This window comes from Pyrus communis, chromosome 9 (genome assembly GCF_041283825.1).
Source record: "Pyrus communis isolate YQ-2024b chromosome 9, ASM4128382v1, whole genome shotgun sequence".
Taxonomy (NCBI): Eukaryota; Viridiplantae; Streptophyta; class Magnoliopsida; order Rosales; family Rosaceae; genus Pyrus; species Pyrus communis.
The window spans coordinates 5,845,033-5,863,986 of NC_142573.1; the positions used below are offsets into that span (position 1 = coordinate 5,845,033).

The following is an 18,954-nucleotide window of genomic DNA, read 5'->3' on the forward strand; positions in this document are numbered from 1 at the left end:
AACCTTGTTTATTAAATTGAGAACATATTTGTTATTTTGATCATTACATAACATAATTTTACACGGAATGACCAAAATGATTGATAGAATGATCAAAATAATAATAGAATGACCAAAATACTTTTAATTTTTGTCAAATCATTTTGACCTATTGTTTATTAAATTGATGGCATATTTGTTATTTTGATCCTTATTTAACATAATTTTACACGAAATAACCAAAATGATTGATGATAGATATCACTTCTATTGATTTCAAATCTCAAAACTAAATAACTTGTTATGCAAATCTGAGAAAACAAATCTGTTTTTAATCAGTAGTCTTTATTACTTTTGCTTGGATAATTTGAGTTTGACTCCTTTGATCTGTAATATTTAGAATAAAAAACTGGGTTTTGTCAAATATAAAATTGGCCTTTAACTTACGAAAGGAAAAAAGGCGCAAGTCGTCCCTTTCTCCGCCATTAGCAATTTAGCATTCAGCGAGCAACTCACTTGTTTCTACCGTGTGTGTTTTGATGGAGATCGTTTGCCCGATCGATGCAGAGCTGGGTACTGAAATCTCTGCTCTTCTCACACCACCTTCACCCGCCGACGTCGAGGAGTACTTGAACGAGCTCATTCAATCCAGCAGCAGGCAATGCAATGGCATCACAGTTAAACAAAACGGAGAGCTCGGGAAAGGTAAAACCCCCATTTTATAAGTTTCCCATCACTCGTTTCGATCTGTAATATGCTTTTTGATCTTCAGGTGTGTACGCGGACTCGGACTTGAAAGAAGGAGAGCTTCTTCTCAAGGACCAAATGCTTGTGGGTCTTCAGCATTCTTCCAACAAGGTCTTGAGTTCTAACTTTCTCTGATCCAAAGTTTGAATTTTTGCTTCTCGGTCTTTTCAGTTTTCATTGTTTTTTTGTTTTTTTTTTTCGCAATTGGGTGTTTTTAGTGTGTAGCTTTTGTTTCCGTTTCATTGCTTCTGTTTAGCTTTGAAATTGGGACGAGACTTGATTTGCAAGAATTGGGAATTTCTTTGATGAAAGACTTTATCTTTTGCTTTTGGGTATTTAAATTTAGTTTTCAGTGTGTTTTTTCAATTGGGTTTTGCAGATTGATTGTTTGGTGTGCAGTTTCTGTTTCCGTTTCGTTGGCTCTGTTGAGCTTCAAATTGGGAGGAGACTCTATTTGCAAGAATTGGGAGTTTCTGCCGGCCGAGATTGCTGTGAAGCGGACTACTCAGCTGAAGATGAAGACTTGGATGACTCAGGGCCTAGCAGTTCTATTTACAAAGAGAAAGTTCCTCTTCCGAAAGGGATTGCGGAATCTGTAATGAATGGTGGTCTAAAGTTGCCTTACTCCGATAAGTTTTCACTGCCTCCGGCTGTTCCGTGTCCTGGTGGCTGTAAAGAAGCTTATTACTGCAGGTGGGTAAGCCAAATTTTTATGTTTGAAGCATGTTGGACTATGACAATGGCACTGGAATAATAAATGAACTTGCTTTCATTGGACTCTGGTCTATCTCTTTGTGAATCAAGTACCCAATAAATAACTTGTTATCTTGTGCCAATATCTTGTAGCAAACAATGTGCAGAGTCTGATTGGGATTTATCTCATTCCTTACTTTGCACCGGGGAGAGGTCCAAGGCAATCTCTAGGGAGGCACTTGTAAAATTTATACAGCATGCCAATGGTAGGATGAGCTGTACCTTGTAGGTTATATCTTCTCTACCTTCCTATTCATTTTCCCACTATCGTCTTCTAATTGTATCCTTCTTTTTTTGGCTTTTACCAGACACAAATGATATATTCCTCCTTGCTGCGAAGGTACCTTCTATGACAAACAGCAATTCTAATTCCAATCTCTTATTTTTATGGGTCTGAACTTGTAGCAAACTATCTGATCAATACTTTTAGACTGTTTGGTGTCAGTTTGTCATGATATGTTTTTGGGATGGTTCACCATGGGTGGTAGCATTACTTTTCTGTCGTACTATTTGAAATTTGAATAATATGAAAGCATGATGGAGTACGTGGTACCTTATGTGTTACATGTTGTTCTTGTCACGCTCCATAAGTCTTATACCATGTGATATGATATAAGTCCAATTAGTTGACCAAGTTCCTTGGTTTATTTTCAGGCAGTGTCTTCCACCATATTGAAGTACAGGAAGTTGAAAGTGGCTTATTCTGAAGACCGAGAGAATGCACCAAATATTGCAGGCAGCCCTTATCTATCTTTACTCTTAAAAGCATGGAAACCAATATCAGTGGGACACAAGAGAAGGTAGCTATATTATGTATATAGTGAATACTTGCTGTTGTGTGAATGATCTTAACTGCTCCTTATGTTATCCTTGAAAAGGAAGAAGTGTTTTCCGTGCATAGGGTAGAAGTATGGAATACTAGTACACTTCGTACGACATCACCTTAATGAGTTTTCCACTTTAGGTGGCATCAGTTGCATAATAAACGTGTGCAATAGTTTTGCAAATGTTTACATGACGGTTTCTTGTTTCCTCCTTTTCTCACATTTTATTTTCTCTTAGGTGGTGGGACTGCATTGCCTTGCCATTTGACGTTGAACCTTCTGATGAAGCTGCATTTAGGATGCAGATAAGAGAGTTGGCATTCACGGTAGTACTCTCTCTTTCCACTAGATAGGTTGTTTTAGAAATTCTAGTTGGAGCACTATATTCCGTTGTCATCTCTTGAAAATGTTGTATGTTCTTATTTGGGATTGTGAGCTTCCAAACAAGTCAAATTAATGTTTATTTCATATAATCGTCATGATCCAAAATATTACTAGCAGATTCTTTGATGCCTCTGGTATAATATTCTGTTATTTGAAGTTCTAACTGTATATTTGAATCTTTCAGTCACTTGAACTCCTGAAGGCAGCCATCTTTGATGAGGAATGTAAACCAAGTATCCTACCCACTTTAGAACTTGACTTATGTTTTCTTATTAGAATCATGCTTACTGTTTCTGACAGTTAAATTTGAACTCCTTGACTCTTCCCAGTATTCTCCCTCGAAATCTATGGGCATATAATTGCCATGTTTGAGTTGAATAATCTGTAAGTCAGAATTTGCCAAGGGTTTATCCCCTTTTCTGTCTCATCCATTGAATATGTAAACTGTGCATGCATCCAAAATGGTGCCAGCAATGGTGGTTGAAGTAATTCATGCGCTTTGTCAAATTGCTTTAATAATTTGCTTGAGTCATCAGGCTCTTACTTTCATTTCACTTTGTTTCAGTGATTTGGTTGTAGTATCTCCAGTGGAAGATTATTTTTTGTACATTGATGATCTTCCGAATCCTGAAAAGGTTAGAAGTCATACTTTTCTCCTAATTTATTCGAAAATTTGGATGTTCTGATACCATTTTCCTGCTATTCATAACAGAAAGAAGTTGAGGGTATTACACGACCATTTTTGGATGCTCTTGGTGATTACTATTCTGTTTGTTGCCAAGGTATCATGCTCTTTTGCAGTTTCTTCACCATTATACGTTATATGTTCGCCAATTTACTTTGTATTAATTTGTTAAGCTGTTCTTCTGTACTTTATTCTTCTTGGTGCTGGACGACCTCAATGCTTGTTTCTGCCTGTACACATATTTATTCTCGGTGCTGGACTACCTCCTTGGGGTTAATGGTGTTCAGTAAGCGTGAACTTGTTGTGGTGGAATTTAGTTCTCATTTTTCTTACTAGGAGATCATTGGTGCTTGTAGAGCATACATTCTTTGCATGTCGGATATATAAATTTTGTTGCTGTTATATTTGCCTTACAAACTATTTTAAAAGCTAATGGTCAACAAACGTGGAATTGTTTCTCTCAGTGTGGCGAGGAGAAATATTAACTTCCAATGTTTTGTCAATTTTGTTTTAGGCACAGCGTTCTATCCTTTGCAGAGTTGTATGAATCATTCTTGTAGTCCTAATGCGAAAGCATTCAAAAGAGAGGAGGTATGTAAACTTCCAAGTTCCATATAGTAATTGAGATCTTCATGCAAAACCACGGTTCAAAGCAAACATCATCTGCAACTTTTTAAAGCATTCCTAAATTAATTTTTGTGCGTCTGCATTCATGCTTGTTCTCCATTACCAGGACCGAGATGGCCAAGCAACCATAATTGCACTTAAGCCGATTTCCAAGGGGGAAGAGGTACGAAAGTGAATGTCCAACTCGGTCTAGTATGCCATTTATAAGGTCGCAATATCCTTTTATCGAACTTGTGTGCAAATGCTGATGATCACTTTGAATTTTTCCAGGTTACCATTTCTTATGTCGATGAAGACCTTCCTTACAAAGAGAGGCAGTCATTACTTGCAGATTATGGCTTTAAGTGCAGGTGCCCGAAATGCTTAGAAGAAGAGCCATAAACACTGCTAGATAGGTCCAAGAGGATTCAAAACGAAGATTGTTTTTTTTTATATTTTTCATCCCTTTGTAATAGTAAAAGAATAAATCTGTCAACCATTTAATTTTCTGGTGATGAAACCGCATGTTTGTCAACCATTTAATTTTCTGGTTTTACGTTGGTGCTTCCTCGTTTTCCCATTCATGTTTCAGCATCGTTCGATTCATGTTTCATACACCAAAGATGTTACTGAATTTGATCTTGGTTCAACTGATCTTGTTACTGCTTCTGTTAAGTGCACTGATCCTAGCAAAGCAAAAGAAAGACAACCGGAAATATATGGGAACGAGAGGGAAAGTGCAGCGTCACCTAATCAACTCCCTGCACATCTATAATCCCTTCATCCCCCTCCCCTTAAACTGCATTAGAAAACGAGACTCCGACGAACACTGAAAATAAAAGAAAATAATCTTCGAAAAGAATGAGTATATTCATATGTTACTACACTGAGCTATGCAATCAAGCTTGATCCATCAAGCCTTAAAAATATACATGTAGAGTTATAAACTCCATGTAACGCAACGAGGAAGATTGTACACCAAATACATTAACAGTGCTTCTGTTTATCCACCCGCGTTCATTCACTTCAACAACTTTGCAAAGCCGGCATCAGATGTAGGAGATACACGAGTCTCTAACAGCTAATACTTGAACTAATTTTATCTTCTCACTGCTAAATACTTGCACCATCTCCTACTCAACTCCCTGCACGTCTATAATCTCATCATCTCCCACATGCTGCATTAAAAAATGAGATGCCATTAGACACTGAAAAGAACATTTGACAAAAGAACGAAATATAATCATGGCATGATCTGAATACTTGACAGATGATATCCACTGCGTTGAAAGCCAGAATGTCACGCGAGAGGGTGCATGAACAATGAACTTCAATAAGCAATCATAAACAATGAAAAGCGCACGAAAAATACTGACCTGCGAATGGTTATTTCTAAGGATTGGAGGTGGTGGAGGAAGGTCAAATGAAAAGCGTCCTCTCTCATATGCAGCTCCTTCCTCAATTCTAGCAGAACCATTCTCAACCGTCTCACTTTTATCCTCCAGTTCAAATTCAACTTCTGTGTCAACTGCGTGGGCAGCCATACTGGTAGAGGGTACGACAGGTCCTGACTCCGAACTCTTTAACTACACATTTGTTGTCCAAAAGATTTCAGTGCAAGTATTAATATCAGCTGCACCTTTATTTAAGGCATACATGCATAGCTTTCGTTCAAGGTGGAAAAATGTTAGTTCAGGGTTGAAAAAGAGGACGAAGTTCAGAGGCAACTCATTCTGACACAAAAGACGTGAGATTAAATTAATTGAGAGCATGCAGCAATGTCAGTGGAGCTAAACTGAATCAGGAATTTCAAATTGCCTAAAATATATAGCTGCTGGCTTCAGCAAATATTATGCCCACTGTATCTGTATAGCAATTAAACAAATTTCCCATAGAAAGTACAAAGATGCACCTTATCTGCAGAGAGGATGCCTGAGGAAGCAGTCTTTCTCCTGTCATGTTTGCCTTGCTTTGCTAAAACCTTTGGACCACCAATTCCATTGTTCACTGGCTCCTCCTTGTCAAAATTTGATTGAGTAGGGTGTATGCTCCACCGAGAGAGCTTCTTTGGTCTGCTAGATGTTGTCAGATGTCCTCTTGTTGGATGAGCTGGTACACATCTCTAGAGTGTGAGCACCCATAATAAAAACCGCACATGGTATCCATTACGGAAACAACTTCAACAATATAGTCCAAAGTCCAAGTAATCAAATGATGCACATGAATTTTGAAGAAAAACTGATAAGCTAAAAATCATTAAATTAGCAAAATCTATTTGTTCTTTGAAAAGAAGCTAAACATGTCTAAGAATGGTGCACACAGAAAATAAACAAAACCACCCACAAATGATGAGACTCTAAACTCTAAAGGGCTTTTATTTATGCTTATTCTGCTTTCAACAAACAAAAAGGAGGTTGATATATAAAACTTCAAAGCTGAGAGAAGAACAAACTATATATTTCATCAAATCCACAAAACCCCATACATGGAAATGTAAATGCCTACCACTTTGTTTTGATTCTTTGGCGGTATCCCTAATAGCATCCAGCCTTTTCTTGCTTGGAGAAGCATCATGCAGCTGCTCATTATGGGGGTTGACTGGAAAACCAGTAGTCTCACCATCACTAACAATATTAATGCTTGAATCCTCTTCATTGGCATCAGTTACATAAATATCTAAGGCAAGCTGATCTCCCAACTTATTAAGTCGGACCTGTGATCTACAGATTTCAATACAATTATCAAATTCCAAGAGCTCTCTACAAACTCCAATAATGACTGAATGCCAAACCAACCAGAGGTATTTACAATATTAAAAAAAAATACTTGCCTCTTTAGTTGGTCTTGTATCTTTGAATGACGAGAATGTGCTTTTACAAACTTATTCACCTTGTAGGAAATCCTGAAATTTTGAAATCCCGGAGAAGAGGAAGAAAGATCAATCAGTGAGTAAGACTTCCGTAAACATGCTACCCTGTAGCAGGCAACACAAATTCCTTACACTCTATTCAGTACCTCTTACATTCCTCTTTCTCTTTGTATAATTGAGCCTCAAGCTCCTTAATTTTAGAAGTGAGACTATCCACTTCTTGAGACTTCTCTTCCACGTGAACCTGAAAAATAACAAACGCATTGCACGCAAAAAGTATAACTAAAGGACATTCAATAAATCATGGCAGAAATCCAAAATAAGCAAACAGTTTAATAACAATGAGAAAACAGAAAGAAAGACCAAAAGGCAGATTTTTCAAAAAAAAAAAAGTACTCAATAACTATCTGAAAAGCTTTAATACAACATTATATTCCCACCATATTAATGAAAGTAAAGTGATATCTACCGAATAATATATACCTAAAACAGCTTGCAAGAGACAACAGCATGACCAAAAATGCAAAATACATATTTTTTTTTTTTTACAGACTAGTGCTACAACAGCATGGTATCATTTTAACAAACTTTTTTTTTTTATCAATTATTTTCAGTAACAATGTCCACAAGAAGTTGCCCAAAAGACCATTGAAAATTAGATTGGCATATTCACATTTACATAAATGAAAATTAACTTGCAAAAATCACAATTTTGTTGACCAATAAAAAACATAAGTTTGGGTAATTGGAACTGACCCCTAATTGAGATTTATGGTTATCAAGCATGTTGATCTCTGACTGCAATTGCTTTAACTGCTCCAAGTTCCAAGGAAGAATATCAAAACAGAATCTCAACCAAGATTAGAAAGCATAGATGAACTCGTGATGAAAACTTTTGAACAGAATTTCAGACCTGCACCTCAAGAACACCCGTCGAACTAAGTTTAATATTGGCTTCTTTAGCTTCATCTTCAGCCTCATTTGAAATTCTCAAACTTCCAGAAAAATCGCTTTGGCCATCCAAGTGTTTCTTCCTTCTTTTGCTGTTCACCAATGAATTTAAAATGAAAAATTAAAGTGATCAGGAAAAATTAAAGTGAAAGAATTTGTTTTTTTTTTTTTTTTTTTTTGTGCTGTTTATAAAGAGTAGATCATTAGAAGGATAAATGCTCAACATGTGTGGCATTCACAGAGAAAGAATATATAGAAACGAATTCCCCACTATAATCAAAGAGCTGGAGGTTGAGAAAATAAAAGAGAAGAAAATTGCAAAGGGATCCATTTATTTAACTTACCTTTCTCTCTCAAGGGACCTGGATGGACTATATTCTGTAGTTTCATTTCCGCCAAGACAGTTATAGGGAAAAAAATACAGTAGTCAGACTTTATGAAAAGTGAATATAAGGGACTATAAACCAAAATACGTTCGATAACAGACTTAACAGTTACATGATGCTGCACCAAACTTTGCTCATACGTGTTACTGTTAGGCATAACTAAAGAAAGAAAAATATGGAAATCAATACAACAGAAGATTTAAGTAAGAGTGCTTCCTAACCACGAAGTATATGACGGCTTCTTATATGTCTCTCTGGTGAATAACTTCGCTGCGGAGAATGCCTTCTGTCAAGCCTATCCCTCAAGTCATCGCCTCCAGAGTCCCGCCCACCTACAGAGAGTGAAGAAAACTTTTCAGTAAAGAATATCTAATAACTAGCTACTAATTCGTCTGTCTAAAGAAGCAAGGAGACCAACCCATATGTGACAATGAGGCTAAGCTTACCATGTGGAATAACATGAGTAACATAATAATGAACAATAATGCTGAATCCTTGCCAGTTTCAAAGGGGCCATACACAGTAGAAACTACTGGTCTTATATAAGAAATTGATATAGTAAACCCATGTGTGAGCTTAAAGATAACCTTCATATATCAGAGAAACATTGGAAAGAGGAGAATTGGGATTCCCGTCATCTTGCTGAACAATAGTATAAAGCCGCAATCAGAAAGTTCAAGAGATTCTCCAAGGTTTCATATAAGGATACAGATAAATTATCAGAACAATAGTATAAAGCCGATATCAGAAAGGTCAAGAGATTCTCCAAGGTTTCATATAAGGATACAGACATAAATTATCTGAAGCACACATAATAATTTAGTTTCTTCTGACAGAACTCCCATAAAAATAGCATTCTTCTCCATCTCGGAAATATCTTGAAGATATAAGTCAAGACAACAAATAAAGAGAGTACCATAATCCCCTTGAAATTCATTAGCTGCAGAAGCAGCAAATAGAAAGTACGCATATTCACCAAACCATCTTGTGTCTTAACTCTATTGAAGAAGATATATTCCAGAACTATGTAACGCTGATGATCCATCATAGCATATCGAAGATGCAACATAATGACAAGGTTCCCCACAGAAACACCACAATTGGAATCTGCTACCACCAGGGACAATCCATACTGAATCAATTCGATAACCTTGCTAGTCGACATGAACCTGGGTTCCCCACAGAGATTTTGATAGCAGCTCTAACCACTGAATGACTAAATATGAAAGCAGCTCTAACCACTGAATGACTAAATATGCAATCTTTCTGGAATAGTACTTTAACTCCCGACTCCCGAGTCTGTAAACATACATACTCCCATTTGCTCCATCGCACGAAAATAATATATTATCCGAATTGCAGACACATCATGGTTTCCAACATGGGAAGGATTGCATTAGATGATCATAAAATAGAAGACAATTCCAACATACAGAGAGAGACAGAGAGAGACAGAGAGAGCAGTTAATCACTTGAATTCATTAAAATTACAGTAAATTATGTAGTTTCAAAGAAAAATATGCAAACATATGACTTAAAATCCACAAAAATTACTATAAATTATCAAAATTTGACAGTAAATTGTAATTCTGTGCAACCCCAATACAATTACAAGTTCATCTTCAACCCAAAAATAAAAAACCCACTTTCATAAGATAAGCAGAGCTTCTGAGTAGGTCACTGAAGAGAAAAAACCAACGTGAAGCAAATTTTAATATTACCGTGAAAGGATCCGCCCGAGAAGCGACGGAGCTCCGCCTCCCCGTGAGCAAACGAGCAGCTCTGCCGCGCGCACCGCCCTCTCTGATACAAAACGCACAGCTTCGTCTTGAACAGCTTCCTCTCCGCCATCTCCCCAATCAAAATATCGGAAGCGTAAGAGCTAAGTTGCAGAGAAAGGAAGAAAGGGAAGCCCTTTATATATGCTTACAATACTACTTCATCACTGACCGTACACGTGTCCCCATCAGATCATATATAGGCATTCACCAGTAGCGTACGGTCTAGTCCTTGACAGAAATGTTATGATTCGCTCGACCCGCCTGGTCGCCTCACTCTACTCGCCCGAGTCCCGCCGCGTCTTCCTCTCTCTCCGCCGTTCTCTTAACTCCCTCGCGCAATTCTCCACCGTCAGGAATCTCAGATTTGCGTCCTCTGCCATCGACGGCGGTCCGCGTCAGCGCGAACCGATACGCCCCCTGATGGACGCGGAATCACCTTTGCCCGACCCGGCGTCAGCCGAAAACTTTGTCCACGTCGAGAACCCTATGATTGAGGATTTGTCCGATAGCATCGTAGGCGTCGATGCGCCGAGGGATGAGTACGACGACGGCATTTCGATGACCGCCGTGGCTGAGAGTTTCGAACAGAGGAGGTTTCTTCCTGAGGAGCTGTCGAGGAGCGTGGTGGTGCTCACTTGTGAGTCCACGGCTGAGGGCGGCGTTTGCGACGTGCATCTGGTTGGAACGGCACACGTTTCGGTGGTAAGAGAATTCAATTCCTGTTTGGTTGGTGAGAAAATTTGAACTGAAAGCTTTGGTCTTTGGTTTTGTGTGTGGTTTGTAGGAGTCGTGCAGAGAAGTTGAAGCCGTGATCAGCTATTTGAAACCAGAGGTGCTTAATCCGTTTTGAAACTTGCTTAATAAGGTTTATATTAAGTTAATTCTGATAACAATGTCATGAAATTATGTTAAATTATAATAAAGTTTACGAATTTTCGTGTGATGAATGTAGGTTGTCTTCTTGGAGTTGTGTTCCAGTCGAGTGGCGGCACTCACCCCTCAGAATTTGAAGGTCTGAGTCTATGTTCTGGTTCGGCGTTAATTTTTGAATAACCAAACATGATTACCAATGCATTTAATTCATCAGGTACCGACGATGGGAGAAATGATTGAAATGTGGAAGAAAAAGCACAATGCCTTTGGCATTGTTTACAGCTGGTTCCTTGCAAAGGCATGTTTTCATCTTTGATCCAACTATACCAAGCATAATTTCCATATGTTCTCAGTGTATTCAAGCGGTGGAATTTTCGTGTTATTTTTCTGCTAGGTTTCAAGTAGGCTTGAGGTGTTTCCCGGTGCTGAGTTTCGTGTAGCATATGAAGAAGCAATGAAGTATGGTGGTAGGGTGATACTTGGTGATCGCCCAGTGCAGGTATAATACATTATACCTTATCATTTTGGTGTTCTGATATCTATCAATTGCAGCCTGCCCAATGCACCCCTGGCTACATTCCACCCTTTGACTGAAGAAACATTTATCAGCTACACAAGTAATTTTGATGTGTAATGAAAGTGCAATTTCATTTTAAAGGCTGATTATGATGAGATTTCTTCCAATCGAATGCCATAGCTTTGCTTTTTTTGTTGACAAGATGCACTCTAGATGAAACTGTAAACCAGACTTTTGGAATGTTTATTCCCGAAGTCCTCTTTCATGTCCGTTCCTTGCAAATTTGGTGGCAGTTTCAAAATTCTAATATCTATTGCATATTTGCATGTTAATTGTCTTACTTTTTTGTTTCTTTGTTCTTTTTTACACCATAACTCATCTTTTTCAAGCTGGCTTTCCATACTTATCTACCTGTATTTCAGACTGTGTATAATTTCCCTGGTGAAGAACTACTATGATATATGACTTTACACTGACTGAAACAGATTACCTTACGAAGGACATGGGCAAAGATGCCACTTTGGCATAAGATAAAACTGCTATATTCCTTACTTTTCCAAGCTGTCTTTCTACCAAGTCCCGATGCTCTTAATAGTATGGTAAACATCTACTTGATTTGTTGAAAGACAACCACTTCTCCTCCATGCTGCTAATGTTTAGTTTCTTGCGATTAATGATTTGTTCTTGCGTATGTTCAGCTTAAGGAAATGGACGATGTTGACATGCTGACTCTTGTGATTCAAGAGATGAGCAAGGAGTACCCCACTCTAATGGAAACACTCGTACATGAGCGAGATCAGTAAGTATTCTTCTGAGTTAACTATTCAATCAAACTAATGCTAAGATCAAAAGATGATGCCACATCTGTATAACTTTGTCCTATCACAGTAATCTGCTTCATTTCAGCCCTTATACCGTGAACATTTTCTTGATCACAGAGGTTTAGTTAGTAAACAAGTAAGTAATTCAGATGTAGACTAAGGAACGATGCTGATGATGTTATTGGTTTATATTAACTATTTCAAATGATCCAAATACGAGCTCCATGTATGCTTGTGGAGGTTGGGGTGTTTAGATAAACAAATTTCATTTTGATTTGTGGACCATAAATGATTTTTGTAAATTCTTATTGTTTTGTTGATCTGATTGCTTGATTTTAATGGTTGGATATTTAGGTACATGTCATCTACATTACTGAGAATTGCCAGCGAGCATCGTTCGGTAGTTGCAGTAGTGGGAAAGGGGCACCTCCAAGGAATTAAGAAGCATTGGCAGCAGCCTGTTGTGGTGGGTGAATCCTTCCTTTTGAATAATCTTTATAGTTCCGTTTCAAAAAGAACAATAATAATCTTTATAGTTTTTATCTTATCCCACTCGTCGGTAGTGGTTATACAGGAAAATCAGTTCCTTTCCCATTAATGCTCCTTAGATTTGCTTTCTGGATCTGATTTTTCGTTGATGGTTTCTTGAATAGAAAGTATGTGTTAGCATTTTTTGACAAGTATTTCCTACAATTTGTCTCTAAACTTCCGTGCTCTGTTTTTCCATGTATTGCAGGTGAAGGATCTTATGGTAATTCCATCACAAAAGTCCTTTTTTACCACCGCAAGGATCCTTAAATCTTTGGGTGTCGCGGTAACTGGGGTGGCCATAGTATCAGGCATCTATCTTGCATCCAAGAGGAAGTAAAGCTCAGAAAATGGATACTGAACAACTGAATGAGAGATTGAAGGTCAGCCAATATACACCATGTGATTCTTTGTTGTTGAGCAATACTACCGATTACCCGAGGGAAAATGTACTAGAAGTTAGAGTTTTTTTTTCCTCCCACCCAAATATCTGAATCCATTATACTGCCAACCAATTGGTGTGGATTTTCGCAGTTGCCCGTTGGAGGCGGCCAACTGCCTTTGTTATTTTCGTTTTATACAGTTTGTGTTGCTTTACCTGTACTTTTAAGCCGTTTTTGCCCTTTAATCAACAGAATGTTTCTCGGATTTTGTAAATACTAGTTCAAGTTACAAAGGCTCTTAAACTTCTGGTACAAAATTTTCAATAGTCCCACGGTCCGACCCTAAAACCGTGAGTTTAATCGACGGTGATGAGGCTTGGTAAGCAGATCTGTCGACAGAAAACTACGTCCGGACAGTAAACTTCTCGGTTATTTCCATCTGGCTACACCGTTTTGGCCAAAATGAAGATCAAGGACACTGAGTTTTGTTTTGAATCCTTCTCTCGGTACAAGTACAAAAGGAGAAAAGCCCCTCTCGGTTTACAATCTTTAAGACCATTAGTCAAAAGCACTTTTATTGGTTGATTTGTTTAGGATAATTTGTTCATCGTTCTTTTATAAGAATGCAAAAGCACTTTTGACTATTGGCATGTATGTGGAGTTTCCCGGATCCAATGGCATTGCGAATCCACTGATCAGAATGGCCACAATAATCAATTTGGCGTCCGAGCCATTACATCAGGAGGAACCAAATAATCCTCTCGAATTGGTAATGGACGCAAGTTTCAAATCTTTATTACAATTTCATCCAAAAATTAACAAAAATATTTTAACATAAATTAAAAAAAGTTACGGGGAGTGGGAGCTCAGTGGAAGGAGAAGTCGTTTTGTTAGATGAGCTCACGGCAAGAACCCCTAAAGAGGCCTCGTCCACTGCCCAAAACACGTCCAAGTGTTTAATCTCATCATTGCAACCACAATCCATAAATCAAAACATTCACAATTTCCAAAATTAATTAATCTAAAAAAAATGGTACATGAAAAAAGAAAAAATTTGAATTTGAGCCTCAGTGTGTGTAACAATCAGATCATTGACCAAGAGGGCTCACTGAAATCCGCTAAGATAATTGTATGTTATCATCATAAGCCCCAATTTCACCAAAAACCCTAACTTTGCAGGATCAGACCAAACAAATCATACCAAAAACCCTAATTTTTTGCAGGATTAGACAAAACAAATTTATGGGTTATTGATAAAAACCAAAAAGATGAGATGGGTAATCATTGAAAAGCAATTTCTTAAATTCGAAATTGGATTGGGAAAAGAAGAGAAGAGAAGGAGAAGGTGTGCTCAGACAGCCAAGGGTTTGTAATCAAACTTTTGGGAGAAGAACCCAGATCATAAACTCTAGTCCACAAAATTGCCTCATCACCGCACACTTCTCACTTGACAGAAACACAGAGGAATTGCACAAATTTGAATTCGATTCAAAACCCTAGATTTTGGTATCTAAGAAAACTTCGGCCAGTAAAGGCGGCAGAGGCGAAGGGATGGGAGGGTGCAGAGATGGGAGATGAAAGTTGATTGTATATATAGGCTTAGGGTTTACGCGAGTGATGGAAATTGGGGGTGGGGTTTAGGGTTTTGACGGCTATACCAAAAATGGGCCAAATGAAAGAGTTCAAGCCCATTTTAAGAACCAAACCCTAAAAGCCCAGTGTCAGTTCTAGCCTTCGTTTTTTTTTTTTTTTTTTTTTTTGTGAAATTATAGTATAATATTATTTCACTGTAATAATCAAATGGCTGTATAAATGATTTTCAATTTGGACGAATTTTTTTAACAATGATCTATAGATACAGATTGAAAAAAAAAAGTCATAAAATGGAAATTATTGTGGAAATGAGCCCAAATGTGTAATTAATTAACGTCGTATTAAGTTACTAACTAAAATTTCAGAAATCTGTAATAGATTAAGCATATAGAATGATGCATGGTCGTTTCACCAAAATTCTAAATTTATTATGGCTAAACAATACTAAGTGATTTTTTTTCATGATTAAACATTAAAGTAGTGAACAAATCACGTCGTTAAAGTAGTGATTAGTATAATTGTGGTTTGATTAAGATACAAAGACCTTATTCTCCCCAGTATCCCCTTTTTATAATGATTTGGTATTTACGTACACGAAGACAATGACAAGAGAAAGCAACACTCCAAATGGACCTCAACTTTATTAATACGAAACAATTCACGAACATTGCCATTTTTATCACACCGAATAAAAAATAAATAAAAAATAAAAACACTGAAAATTAACCAAAGATTTCCATTTTCTAGCTATTCACAACTGAACACTGCTTCCTAATCTCACCAGCCGATCCAGTCTTAACATTAATCCGACCCATTTTCTCCATGGACTTTCCAAACTCGTCGTAGAAGTTCTGCAGTGAACCTTTGAGCAGTCGGTTGATATAATTAAGAGTGGTTGAGCTGGTTGTCAAAGCAGCATCGGATTCAAACAGCCCTCGCCTTTTGAGCAAAAGTTTGTAGTAGCTTAGGTCAAAAGTACGGAAGCTTCCAGGGTCCATCTCAACAATTGTGGTGTTATCAGTTGGAGTTTTGCACTTGTTGGCCTTGAGATTAGCTGCATATTGGGTGTTCAAAGCCGGGTCCTGGTCACCCACTCCGGTGAAATTGTAAAGGCGGTTTGAAAATGATGGGCAATGAGAGACCCCAATTGTGTGAGCACCTGAAAAAAAAAAAAAAAAAAAAAAAAAAAAAGAAGCAAATTAACCCATGTGGTGTGATTAGGTGCATAAGCCCATTAGCCACTGATATGCCCTTAGCAACATATTAACTACTAAATGATTTTTTATCCATTTTATTCCGTGCAACTAATGCCACTAGTTATTGTATGTTATTCAGACTATAAAATTTGACTTATTGATCAAATTAACTATCGTATATAATGTGTGATCTTGATTTATAGTGTGATAACATAAGTCTGATAAGAGAACATTGTCCTGTATATTTCAAGAATTAGGTTTACCAGGTAGCAAGACCAAGTCCTTCAAATCAAGACCCACGTTGGCAAAAGTTCTTTGGAGAGTGCTCAAGTTGGAAAATGGGGTTGGGATGTTGGCCAAGGCTTCTGCCCTCCTTGCGATCACCCCATCTCTTCTACCTGTTGGAACCTTCCAAGTTGGACCTCCCTACACACCAAACAACGATGAAAATCTAATAAATTGGGACTACGTTTGATTATTTTGGTTTTTGAACTTTGATGGTAGGTTGGAGATCTTACTGTTGCAACAATGGAATCTCTTGCTGCCAAAGCAATAACATCTGCGCAGGAAACTACTGCAGGGCATTGAGCTTCAAGTCGGCTCTTTATTCTGTCAATGAAGACAAACCCTCTAAGGGTTAGATTTGGGGGAGCATCTTTTTCAGCTTGGTTACTTGAAGTCGAGTTCAGAAGAACGGATGCGTCACAACCCTAATAAGCAACAAGCATTCATTAGTTCCAAATTACACTTCCAACCCTAACAATACAGTTGCAGAGAATGTTGGTCTGTAAAAAGAAGAAGATGGTCACATACCCTGACAAAGCAATCATGGAAGTGCAACCTTATGAGAGCAGCTGCAAGTGAGGGTGCATTGTGGATATGCTCCTCGACGTAGTCTTTCACAATCTTCTCTGCTTTTGGGCAGTTCTTGGAATAAAATCCCAATTGCAACTGAGCTTCACTGAAGCCTATGATCACCAGAAGACATGAAACCAAAATCCCAGAAAATCGAATCGACCCCATTTTCATTGCAACTGAGCTTCAACTTGTAGTAATTTGGAGGAAGAAACTTGATTTGAATGTGGTGGCAATTACAAAACTGTGATTTGAAATTTATAGGCCTCCACCCCCAACTTCAACTTTGTGGACCTAGTGCAAGATAAGAAATTGCAAGGTGACGTCCAACTACCATGCTTGTAGGCGATTCTATATCCTTTCTTTAATATTGTAACTTACGAGCAGTTAAAGTTGTTCCTCGTAAGACAAGTAAAGAAAATCCCATATCTCGAATGTTTTTCTACTTTGGTGATGGATTATGTTTGAAGGTAGCCTGTGACAGCACATATTTTTTTGGTCTCGTTGCCACCAAATTTGCCTTAATTACGAATGAGTATCAATTTTTCGGTCTGATTGTCATACTATTACGAAATGTTACTAATATATTTTTGTTGCACATTGTATCATTTTAGTGTTAGAGATACTATACTTTAGATTCATAAAATTTTAGTTATGTCGTTTACCCATATTATACACGGTTTCACAACATCATCTAACAATATGATAATCGTATGGAAAAAAGAATGTGAGATTGGATTAACTTGGTACATACAAATTTTAATATTCAATGGTGACGGCTTATATATATCATATGCGCATGTACCGTGGATTTGGTGGAGTTTGATCTTATGTTTGCCAAATAACGCAGTATACTCACCTGCTCCTATATATATATATATATATATATATATATATATATATATATATATATACTGGCATTTTTAATTTCATCATTCTTCCCAACTATCCAATTTTCTTATCAATGATTGGGTATCTGCCCTTGTTAAAGAAATTAAAATATATATTAAGAAATGAATGACAAAATGGCAAAGAACAAATCAATCGAGTCGAGTTGATGAACATTAGGCCATCTCCAATCGAAGGGTCCAGAGGGTCAGAGGGCTAAAAATAGCCCAAAAATCGTCGCCAACCGAAGGCTAGGCCAAAGGGCTCGTGGGCCCCAATGGACAAAAAATGGCCAACCGACTGGCCCAAATGAGCCAGCCAGCCCCGGGCTGGACCAGAAATTTGAGTATTCCTTACGGTTATATCTAACAGGAATGGTAGGCCTCTTTTTTTGTTTTTTTTTACAATTTTTTTTTAATTCTATTTTTTCCTATAACTTTCTAAGTCATTATACAACATTAAATTAAATTAAGTAACATGAAACAACATTAAATAACATTAAATTTAAATAATAAATTATATTTGGCCCTCGGTTGGAGACGGTTTTTTATGACAAAGCTAAAATGTACCCTATGGCCCCTTGGCTATCGGTTGGAGATGGAGGCAAATATGATCATATACTGTTCATTAAAATATTAATATCTTGGATGGCAGAGGGCTAAAACGAACCCTCTGGCCCTCGTTCAGTTGGAGATGGTTTTATGCCTCCTTAGAGTCTCAATATCTCATTATGCACTCTTCACAAACATATTTTTCTTTTTTATTATAAAAAAAATTAGAATTTAAAACAAAAAATTTAAAGTGTCAATAACAATTCCTAAAAAATATTCCAAACTAAGCCGTTAGGTTTTGTTCCCCTTCATCAATTGTTGCTTTTGTGCATCTTCGTCGTGTTCATTCTTCACTAGTGTTCCGTCTCCTGTTTGTGGCTCACTGGAAATCGCTCATGGCTGAAAGAATCTTCAAATTCAATCAAGTAAGCATAGGTTTTTTCTTTTAATTAATCATGGCGCCTATTTTCCCACGTGTGTTTCGAATAGAAAGAGGGCCTTGATTATTTATTGGGAAGGAGGGCCTTACTGGTTCTCCAAATGTCATGTCACATCATGTGACAAAAGCAGAAATAAGAAGATCGTAGAGAGAAGGAGATGGAGGAGCTGGCCATTACAAGCAGATGCATAGTCTCCTTCCTCTCCAAAACATGCACGAAAACAATTTATGAATAAAGAAAACACAGGGGACTATGCATCCGGATAGAATTACATTTTTACTTGCAGTTGGATTAATCATGGGAAACTTTCTATTGAGCCACAATGAAGGGAGCGCATAAATTCA

General features: G+C 37.6%; 4 protein-coding genes and 4 non-coding genes across 9 annotated transcripts; 2 read left to right on the forward strand and 6 right to left on the reverse strand.

Annotated features, from left to right (window-relative positions):
• The first annotated feature begins 242 nt into the window (after positions 1 to 242).
• Positions 243 to 4,516, forward strand: ATXR2 (histone-lysine N-methyltransferase ATXR2). Its single transcript, XM_068478207.2, has 14 exons — positions 243 to 684; positions 752 to 837; positions 1,106 to 1,419; positions 1,573 to 1,685; positions 1,788 to 1,819; positions 2,134 to 2,279; positions 2,542 to 2,629; positions 2,872 to 2,920; positions 3,017 to 3,071; positions 3,253 to 3,322; positions 3,400 to 3,469; positions 3,887 to 3,963; positions 4,106 to 4,162; positions 4,270 to 4,516. The coding sequence occupies exons 1-14, from the start codon at positions 519 to 521 to the stop codon at positions 4,378 to 4,380; spliced, it is 1,434 nt and encodes a 477-aa protein (XP_068334308.2). The 5' UTR covers positions 243 to 518; the 3' UTR covers positions 4,381 to 4,516.
• Positions 4,517 to 4,814: 298 nt separating this feature from the next.
• Positions 4,815 to 10,039, reverse strand: LOC137738733 (Zinc finger C-x8-C-x5-C-x3-H type family protein). Of its 2 annotated transcripts, none has more exons than XM_068478209.2 (11): positions 9,906 to 10,039; positions 8,406 to 8,516; positions 8,143 to 8,176; positions 7,767 to 7,890; positions 7,604 to 7,660; positions 6,994 to 7,091; positions 6,809 to 6,880; positions 6,484 to 6,698; positions 5,891 to 6,087; positions 5,355 to 5,564; positions 4,815 to 5,156 (listed from the first exon to the last, which is right to left on the reverse strand). In XM_068478209.2, the coding sequence occupies exons 1-11, from the start codon at positions 10,033 to 10,035 to the stop codon at positions 5,112 to 5,114; spliced, it is 1,293 nt and encodes a 430-aa protein (XP_068334310.2). In that variant the 5' UTR covers positions 10,036 to 10,039; the 3' UTR covers positions 4,815 to 5,111. The 2 variants fall into 2 exon arrangements, with proteins under 2 accessions (XP_068334310.2, XP_068334309.2); XM_068478208.2 differs by having other exon boundaries at positions 7,761 to 7,890.
• A 136-nt stretch (positions 10,040 to 10,175) lies between these two features.
• On the forward strand, positions 10,176 to 13,361 carry LOC137738735 (uncharacterized). The gene is made up of 9 exons (XM_068478210.2): positions 10,176 to 10,667; positions 10,750 to 10,797; positions 10,918 to 10,977; positions 11,053 to 11,136; positions 11,233 to 11,337; positions 11,841 to 11,954; positions 12,054 to 12,154; positions 12,531 to 12,642; positions 12,913 to 13,361. Exons 1-9 carry the CDS (start codon positions 10,209 to 10,211, stop codon positions 13,042 to 13,044), a joined length of 1,215 nt encoding a protein of 404 aa, XP_068334311.2. The 5' UTR covers positions 10,176 to 10,208; the 3' UTR covers positions 13,045 to 13,361.
• A 373-nt stretch (positions 13,362 to 13,734) lies between these two features.
• On the reverse strand, positions 13,735 to 13,858 carry LOC137741243 (small nucleolar RNA snoR80). Its single transcript, XR_011069270.1, has one exon. It is a non-coding gene; the product is annotated as a small nucleolar RNA snoR80 (small nucleolar RNA).
• A 90-nt stretch (positions 13,859 to 13,948) lies between these two features.
• On the reverse strand, positions 13,949 to 14,062 carry LOC137741235 (small nucleolar RNA Z152/R70/R12). The gene has a single exon (XR_011069263.1). It is a non-coding gene; the product is annotated as a small nucleolar RNA Z152/R70/R12 (small nucleolar RNA).
• Positions 14,063 to 14,149: 87 nt separating this feature from the next.
• LOC137741234 (small nucleolar RNA R11/Z151) lies at positions 14,150 to 14,237 on the reverse strand. Its single transcript, XR_011069262.1, has one exon. It is a non-coding gene; the product is annotated as a small nucleolar RNA R11/Z151 (small nucleolar RNA).
• Positions 14,238 to 14,430: 193 nt separating this feature from the next.
• On the reverse strand, positions 14,431 to 14,529 carry LOC137741232 (small nucleolar RNA Z157/R69/R10). The gene has a single exon (XR_011069260.1). It is a non-coding gene; the product is annotated as a small nucleolar RNA Z157/R69/R10 (small nucleolar RNA).
• Positions 14,530 to 15,288: 759 nt separating this feature from the next.
• On the reverse strand, positions 15,289 to 17,037 carry LOC137738828 (Peroxidase superfamily protein). Its single transcript, XM_068478300.2, has 4 exons — positions 16,690 to 17,037; positions 16,395 to 16,586; positions 16,140 to 16,302; positions 15,289 to 15,839 (listed from the first exon to the last, which is right to left on the reverse strand). Exons 1-4 carry the CDS (start codon positions 16,903 to 16,905, stop codon positions 15,424 to 15,426), a joined length of 987 nt encoding a protein of 328 aa, XP_068334401.2. The 5' UTR covers positions 16,906 to 17,037; the 3' UTR covers positions 15,289 to 15,423.
• Between the last annotated feature and the right edge of the window lie 1,917 nt (positions 17,038 to 18,954).